Source organism: Pelophylax lessonae (genome assembly GCF_965119305.1).
Source record: "Pelophylax lessonae genome assembly, chromosome: 9".
In the NCBI taxonomy this organism is placed as follows: Eukaryota; Metazoa; Chordata; class Amphibia; order Anura; family Ranidae; genus Pelophylax; species Pelophylax lessonae.
The window spans coordinates 255,233,548-255,242,786 of record NC_138776.1 but is presented as its reverse complement, the minus strand read 5'-3'; the positions used below and the strand labels follow the sequence as shown (position 1 = coordinate 255,242,786).

Here is a 9,239-nt window from a genome sequence, read left to right as displayed (position 1 = left end):
CCTTTCCTTGGAGAGCAGGCAATAGCTCTGTCCTCAGTGTCCATTGAGAGGTGAGGTCCCATGCTGGCTCCTAGGGGAGAATGTATGGGCATCACAGACCCCGCCTCCCTGTATCCCTAACAGCTCTTCAGGGCAAGGGTTATGGAGAAGCGCCCCTTTCCCTAAAGCCTGCCCAACATGGAAGCTGTCTGGTGGACCCTAAACAGAAGCCAATGCCTCTTCCCTGACCCATCCTCCAATGCCTCTTCCCTGACCCATCCTCCAATGCCTCTTCCCTGACCCATCCTCTACCATCCATGGGATTTATGTATACTGGAGGGTGAAGAGTTTCCATCACTGGTTTCTGATTGGTGGGATCTGACCACTGGAGACACATTGGGAAGGGTCCATTAATAAAATAACTAGATGAATGTCAGAAACTTATAACCAGCCATCACAGAGTCTGACCATGTTTTGATTAACTTGTTGATTTCCTATGATCGTCAGCGCCATCTAGTGGCCATACTGCATTTTTTTTTTTACCTTAAATACCTGAAACAGTAAATTATTGGGCTACTGCCACCAGATGGTGGCGACGATCATAGAAAATCAACATACTAAGCAAAATGCTGTCAAGATTCGTGATGGTTGAGCGAACGTTTGTGACATTCGTCCCAACAAATTTTGGATCACTAGACCCCCATGATGTTGCATAATTCCCCATGATCAACTCCTGATCACATGACAATCATTAACTGCTCCAGCTTCCCCTGATCACATGACTAAGGCTGGCTCCTCCTTTCTATGCATTCATAAAAACTTGCTGCAAACTTTTGGGCTCATAGTGTAGCAGCAGATGGGCTTCTTTCAGATCACATGACCCAGCCAGGCTCCACCCCTCTTCCTGCGTTTCTCAAGGAGCCTTGATTTTCCTCTTCTTGAATAAGCAAAGCTCAACTTCCGGGTTTTGCGGTCCAGCTGGCTCTCGGCTGTGCGTTTCAACAGCTGGACGGTGCAGCAAGGAAAACCGCTCCCCAGGCTCGGCGTCCACAGTTCCGCCCTCACTCAGTTCCGGACCGAGTATCTTCTCCTCCTCCAGCAGTACGGGGCGGAGCTGACTGGGAGAAAACGAATTAAGATGGGGGAAACCGGAGCAGATTAGTGGGTGCACACCTATTTCCGGTCTCTGGCAGAAAAGAGGAGAGAGGTGAGTGTTTAGCTGCACACTTATGAATATTCATGAGTGGGGTTATGAATATTAATCAGCCAATATAAATCAGGTATTCTGTATGTTAGCATTTATGATATGCCATTGGTTTATTCTTATTATAATAGTGGGGAACAGTTTTAGGTGATGCCTATTTCCATAGTCACCCTGAAATCGAGTTACGTGACGCGCTATACTATTGGGGCCCCTAATTTGTGGCCCCTGTGGTGACAGTTTCCATATTAATGTATATTTTGAGGAATGATGGAGGACCACTCTAAAAGGGGAGGTGAGGAGGATTCTGGGAGGTCACATGACATCACTCTTATCTCTATTAATAAAACACAGAGCTGACCGGAGAGGTGAGGAGGATTCTGGGAGGTCACATGACATCACTCTTATCTCTATTAATAAAACACAGAGCTGACCGGAGAGGTGAGGAGGATTCTGGGAGGTCACATGACATCACTCTTATCTCTATTAATAAAACACAGACCTGACCGGAGAGGTGAGGAGGATTCTGGGAGGTCACATGACATTACTCTTATCTCTAATAATAAAACACAGACCTGACCGGGAAGGTGAGGAGGATTCTGGGAGGTCACATGACATAATTATTTGTGTTTTAATACAGAGTTGTCCTCCAGTGACGTTTGGTGACCATCTCAATACCTCCACCCCTCTCCCCGAAACCTGAGAGAAATGCCAAGAAGATCCTAGAAGTCAGCCAGAAGATCACCGAGCTGGTGACGGGAGAGGCTAGCAGTGTCGGGAGTGGGTGTATTTAAAAGGTCACATCATGATGGAGAATCAGCTGCCCCTCACATCTCCAGGTATGAGGTGTTGTTTTTTTAGATACAGTTTATGTTCCTACCATAATGTGTCACCTTAATGTTGTGGTAAACAAGGTTTGCTGGGAAGTCGACTGTGACAGATGGTTCGTAAGAAGGACCTTGGTTGCATCCAACCATGTCTGAGGTCATCTATAAGGGGTTGATTGGAGCTACTATGTTGGGTAAGTTAGGTGTAAAAACCTAGCTGGGTCTTTGTTTTGACCAGATTGTTTACTGTCCCCTTCTTGATGTTGTCCTTCCAAAGACACTGAAAGTTAACTGAACATCCTAAGAGGGACCTTGGCGGCATCCAACCATGTCTGAAATCATCTATAAGGAGTTATTAGGAGCGGTAAAGTTGGGTAAGTTGAGCGTGCAAATATAGGTGGGCCTTTGTTTTGACCAGATTATTTCTTGTTACTTTCCGAATATTGCCGTTCCCCAGACTCTGTGACTTAACTGAACATCTTAAGAGGGACCTTGGCAGCATCCAACCATGTCTGAGGTCATCTATAAGGAGTTATTAAGAGCTTTAAAGTTGGGTAAGTTAAGGGTACAAATATAGATGGGACTTTGTTTTGGCCAGATTGTTTACGGTTGCCTTCTCGATGTTGTCCTTCCTAAGACACTGAGACTTAACTGAACATCTTAAGAGGGACCTTGGCAGCCTCCAACCATGTCTGAGGTCTTTTATTAGGAGTTATTAAGAGCTTTTAAGTTGGGTAAGTTGAGGGTACATACAGTACATAGGTAGGTCTTTGTTTTGGCCAAATTATTTACTGTCGCCTTCCTGATGTTGCCCTTCCCAAGACACTGAGAGTTAACTGAACATCTTAAGAGGGACCTTAGTTGCATCCAACCATGTCTGAGGTCATCTTTAAGGGGTTATTAGGAGCTTTAAAGTTGAGTAAGTTGAGCGTACAAATATAGATGGGTCTTTGTTTTGGCCAGATTGTTTATGGTTGCCTTCTCGATGTTCCCCTTCCCAAGACACTGAGACTTAACTGAACATCTTAAGAGGGATCTTGGTTGCATCCAACCATGTCTGAGGTCATCTATAAGGGGTAGATAGGAGCTACTATGTTGCCTTCTCGATGTTGTCCTTCCTAAGACACTGAGTTAACTGGACATCTTAAGAGGGACCTTGGTTACATCCAACCATGTCCGAGGTCATCTATAAAGGGTTATTAGGAGCTTTAAAGTTGAGTAAGTTGAGCTTAAAAATATAGGTGGATCTGTGTTTTGGCCAGATTGTTTACTGTCACCTTCTCGATGTTGCCCTTCTGTTACTGTGACCCTTTCTTTTGTAGCTCTGGTCTTTCATTTGAACACCTACTTAGGAGTAGACAATCAAAATTCTACAGCAATTGACATGTTTATAGAAAACTTGGCTTTCTACACATCCAGATAGAAAATAGTTGGGAATGTGGGCTTTACATTGGCCCCTCTTTTTTTCAGTGGTTCTTTAGCTGGGTCAGTTGAATTTGGAATCCTTGGAAGATCTTTGTTGAGGCCCCCCAATCTTCTGTCCTCACGCAATGTTTTCCTAATGTAGTCCATTTACTTCAAGTCCTAGAACCTGTCTTACTGGTGGAATAAAATGTTCTACGTAGTGTTACAGTTGAGGTTGTCCAGTTGGTGTCCATGTAGATGGTTCAAATCCCAGAGCAGTGAATATCTTCAGGGGAACTCTGGTTGTTTTTTACCATGTCTATGTTTGAGGTCATCCATAAGGGGTTATTAGGAGCCTTTAAGTAGAGTGTATAGACATAGGTGGGTCTCTGCTTTGGCCAGATTATTTACTCTCACCTGGGTGTTCTTGATGTTTCCCTTCTCAAGTCACAATGACTTATCAATTTTTGTAGGCCATGATCGTTAACTTGATGTCTTCTCATGAGTAGATGATCTAAACTCTTCAACAATAGACATAGGAGCCTTGGCTGTCCACATGTTCAAATAGAAGATGGTTGGCAATGTGTGAGCCTTATTCTGGTCCCTCCTATTTTTCAGTAGATCTTCCATTCGGGTCAGTTGAATCTAAAACAGTTGGTAAAACTTTGTTGAGGACTCCTAATCTTGTTTTTTTTGATGGTCTGTTTGCTCAAAGTCCTTAAATGGGAACTAAACCCATATTTAACAGTTTCGAAAAAAGGTTACATTCCCGGCACATGTCCACTTCCAAAAGGTATTTTATCGATCTAGTAATAGCTGTGGTCTGCGTATTCCGAATTTATTTTAAGGTGAGCTTGTAGGAGAACATTAAGGGAGGAATGTAAAACCAAAACATTATTCTAGTTTTGAATAGAGTGGGGAAAGGTTAGAACTCCCTGGTGGGCTTCCATTGATCATGGGGCTCCAAGGTGACAAAAAGAGGTGGGTATTCCAACATTTTATGGTTGTCACCAAAACAGGAGATAAGGGAAAGCCTTCCAATAGGCATACCTGTTCCTTTGACAGTTGTCTAAGAGGGAATTTGTTATAGAAACAATACATCTTGCTTCCTGTTGTGTCTCAAGGACAGGAAATGAAGGGAAATCTCCCCTACACATCAAAAACAGGAAAATAAAATGAATGCCTTAGATCTGTGGTCTCCAAACTGCACCCTTTTGCGTGCTTTTATCCAGCCCTTGGGGCACTATTTCACTGACACCAACCAAGGGGCTCAATTCTTACCAATGACATCAACATTGGGGCAGAGTTCCTCCCAATGACACCAACAATGGGGCCCAATGACACCAATGATGGGACAAATTTCCTCCCAATGAAACCAATGATCGGGTACAATACCTCCCAGTGACACCAGCGATGGGGTAGAATTTCTACCAATGACACCAACGATTGGGGCACAGTTCCTCCCACTGACAGAAACAATAGGGCCCAAAGATACAGGACTAACGATGGGGCAAAATTCATACCAATGACACCAACGATGGCACACAGTTCCTTCCACTGCCATCAACAATGGGCCCCAATGACACCAATGATGGGGCACAATTCCTCCCAATGACACCAGCAATGGGGCAGAATTCCTACCAATGACACCAACGATGGGGCACAGTTCCTCCCACTGACAGAAACAATGGGGCAAAATTCATACCAATGACACCAACGATGGCGCACAGTTCCCTCCACTGCCACCAACATTGGGGCCCAATGACACAAATGATGGGGCACAATTCCTCCCAATGACACCAGCAATGGGGAACAATTCCTATCAATGACACCAACGATGGGGCACAGTTCTTACTAATGACACCAACAATGTGGCACAGTTCCTCCAAATGGCACCAACAATGGAGCTCAATGATGCCAATGATGGGGCACAATTCCCCCCAATGACACCAGTTATGGGCCACAATTCCTTCTAGTGACTCCTGCAAAGGGGCACAATTCCTACCAATGACAACAACAATGGAGCCCAATGGCTCCAATGATGGGGCACAATTCCTACTAATGACACCAACGATGGGGCATAGTTCCTCCCACTGACGCCAGCATTGGGACTGAATGATACCAACGATGGGGCACAATTCCTACCAATGGCACCAATGATAGGGTATAGTTCCTCCCTCTGACACCGACAATAGGGCCCAATGATACTAACAATGGGGCACAATCCTACAAATCACACCAACGATGGGGCACAGTTCCTGCAACTGACACCAAAAATGGGGCTCAATGACACCAATGTTGGGGCACAATTCCTCTCAATGACACCAACGATGGGACATAGTTCCTCCCACTGACACCAACATTGGGGCCCAATAACACCAATGATGGGGCACAATTCTTACCAATGACACCAACCATAGGGCACAGTTCCTCCCACTGACACCATCAATAGGGCCCAATGATACTAACGATGGTGCAAAATTCCTACTAATGACATCAACAATGGGGCAAAAATCCTACCAATGACACCAATGATGGGGCACAGTTCCTTTCACTTACACCAACATTGGGGCCCAATAAAGTCAACGATGGGGCACAATTCCTCCCAATGACAACAGTTATGGGCCACAATTCCTCCTAGTGACTCCTGCAAAGGGGCACAATTCCTACCAATGACAACAGCAATGGAGCCCAATGGCTCCAATGATGGGGCACAATTCCTACTAATGACACCAATGATGGGGCATAGTTCCTCCCACTGACACCAACGACTGGGCACAGCTCCTTTCACTTACACCAACAATGGGGCCCAATAAAGTCAACGATGGGGCACAATTCCTATCAATTACACAAAATATGGGGCATTGTTTACTCCAACTGATACTGGGACATTTTCTACTCCTGATGGCCGCAGTCTGCCCCCCCCCCCCCCCAAAGTCTGAAGGTTTCGCATGTTTGGAGACCCTTGCCTTAGGTGAACTTGTTTGTTATACTCATAAATGAAGCTTACAAAAAGTAATTGTGTTCTTCCTCATTTCTTTCCAGCGGATTTACCAAAAGATAATGCGGATTCTGTTATTATTAAAGAGGAAGCCTGCTTGTGCAAAGCAGAAAATCTCCACCGCTTGGCCACATCAGCCCCGGGTTGTACCCGCATTGCGACAACCTATTTTAAGAAGGAACTTTTCTCATTTGCAGGAAACCCCTCACGGTCTAACACGCCGAAGAACAAAGAGAAATCTCAAGATATTACAACCAAGGACCTTCACCCACAGGTAGAGAGACCTTGCCTACGCACCGATGCTCCTTCACCTGTTGGTAAGGAACGTTATATTTGTACTAAGGAAGAGTGCCACTGTGAAGGAGGTCTTCTACACTCTGATGAAGACCACATGCAGTATTTAACTATTCAAATTAAGGAGGAAGCCACCTCCTCCGAGGAAGAAAATGTTGGTAAATCAGACACTTCACAGCCCGACCCAACAGAACACACACCTACGTGTCTGAAAGAGGAACTACAGAACTCGTCTGATGAATCTCGTACTTATCCCAGCCAGGAGCTCCACAGAGACAAACCCTTTTCTTGTCCCCAGTGTGGGAGAAGCTTCATCAGCAATTCCCACCTGGTCATCCACCAGAGGACCCACTCCGGACCTAAACCTTACTCCTGCCCAGAGTGCGGCAAATGCTTCTGTAGCAACTCCAGCCTCCTCAGGCATCAGAAGTCACATGGGGGTGAGCGACCTTTCTCCTGCTCTGAATGCGGCAAAGCCTTTGCCCGAAAATCCCACCTTTTCCAGCACCAGGAGGTCCACACCAACAGCGGCAAGTCCTACTCTTGTGCAGAGTGTGGGAAATGCTTCATCCACAGAGGCCATCTCGCCAAGCACCAGAAAGTTCACACCGAGGACAAGCCTTACCCCTGCCTGGACTGTGAAAAGTCCTTTATTCGCAAGGCGCACCTGCTGGAGCATCAGAAAGTCCATACGGGGCTGAAGCCGTTTGCTTGCGTGCAATGCGGGAAGTGTTTCGCAAGCAATGCCCACCTGATCCAGCACCAGCGAGTCCACACGGGAGAGAAACCATTTTCCTGCCTTGAATGTGGGAAGTGTTTCATCAGCAACGCCAACTTGGTGGTGCACCAGCGAGTACACACCGGGCAGCGGCCATATTACTGCACTGACTGTGGAAAGTCTTTTGCCAGCAGCTCCCAACTGGTGGAGCATCAGCGGATCCACACGGGAGAGAAGCCATACTCATGCCCTGATTGCGGGAAAAGATTCACCTTCCGGTCCAGTCTGGTGAAACACGAGAGAAGCCACACAGGAGAGAAGCCTTACTGTTGCGCCATTTGCGGGAAGAGCTTCATGCAGAACTCCCATCTGGTGATCCACCAGAAGACTCACCTAGGGGAGAAGCCATATTCATGTTTGGAGTGTGGCAAGACCTTCATTACGAAAGCCAGCCTGGTTATTCATCAGAGGAACCACACAGGGGAGCGTCCCTACCCTTGTACTGTGTGTGGGAAACGCTTCACTTGCAGCTCCAGCCTTGGCATGCATCAGAGGACTCATGCGGTGGACAAGCCTTACGCTTGCCCTGAGTGTGGTAAGAGGTTCCCTGGAAACCCAGAGCTGGCCAAGCACCAAAAGATCCACACTGGCAGCCGGCCATACTCCTGCCTTGAGTGCGGCAAGACGTTTGTCCGAAACTCTGACCTGAGAGTCCACAGCAGGAGACACACGGGCGAAAGGCCTTATTCTTGCTCCCAGTGCGGTAAATGCTTCGCCAACAGCTCTGTCTTCGCCATCCACCAGCGCAGCCACTCTGGCGACCGGCCCCACGCCTGCTCAGAGTGTGGCAAGTGCTTCATCAGGAACTTTGACCTGGTTGTCCATATGAGGCGACACACTGGGGAAAAACCTTACGCGTGTTCCCAGTGCACCTGTCGGTTTGTCAATAAAGGCGGATTGACGGCCCATGTCAAAATCCACAAATAGACTTTCGGATTTATTTTGTATGAGTTAAAGTGCCAGTTTACTCAAGGTTGACATTTCTTTTGAGAGCCCACACAAGGGGGTTGAGATGCAAATTAAGAAGCAAAGATCTTGCTTTGTGAGCCCCCAGGAATACACGAAGGCAGGGGTGCTCTTATTTCCACTTTTGAGTGGACTTGCCCTTTGAAAACCATCATTGAAGTTCACGGTTGCATGTGTATTTGCACATTTAGTTGCATGTGTATTTGCACATTTTATGTATTGCTCATGTTTTTATCTAATTAAAAGAGGTACGTCAGAGATGTTGTACGCCTTATTAATTACTAACACTGTTATCTCCAGGACTGTCCATGTGTCTTTAATTTTCGGCATGTTTTTGATTTTAGCGTTTTCTCAAAGCACTTAAAAGGGGATTTCACATTTTGTGGGCGGGGCTTAGTGGTGGCAGAAGTCTGATGACTTTAATGAGCCTGGTTTGGCAAACCTTGGATAACCCTCCCCTTTGTGTAGGCCTCCTCAGACATTAAACCCTTTATAGAAGCTTGTGGGACAGCTAATGGATGCCACTCAAAATACTCATCCCAACATGGCTCCGGTGACTCACATTAAAGCTGGGTCTGGGTTCTGAGAAGAGCCTGTCCCAGCTCAGTATACACATGTAGAGAAAGCTAGACAGAAGTGCCGCACGCCAGAGAAACAGCCCACGTGTATAGGGAATCAAAACGGCTTCAGCCAGACTCCTCCCAGGCCACGCTGCCCGGCATGTTTCGACCCATCCACAGGGCTTAGTTATGACGAAACGCGTCAGAAATGTGGCCAGGGAGGAGCCTG

The 9,239-nt window shown here is 46.6% G+C and overlaps 1 protein-coding gene across 1 annotated transcript; it reads left to right on the top strand.

Annotated features, from left to right (window-relative positions):
* Positions 1-1,086: 1,086 nt before the first annotated feature.
* LOC309562647 (uncharacterized protein) lies at positions 1,087-8,762 on the top strand. The gene is made up of 3 exons (XM_082266920.1): positions 1,087-1,186; positions 1,821-2,019; positions 6,457-8,762. Exons 2-3 carry the CDS (start codon positions 1,986-1,988, stop codon positions 8,409-8,411), a joined length of 1,989 nt encoding a protein of 662 aa, XP_082123046.1. The 5' UTR covers positions 1,087-1,186; positions 1,821-1,985; the 3' UTR covers positions 8,412-8,762.
* Positions 8,763-9,239: the final 477 nt, after the last annotated feature.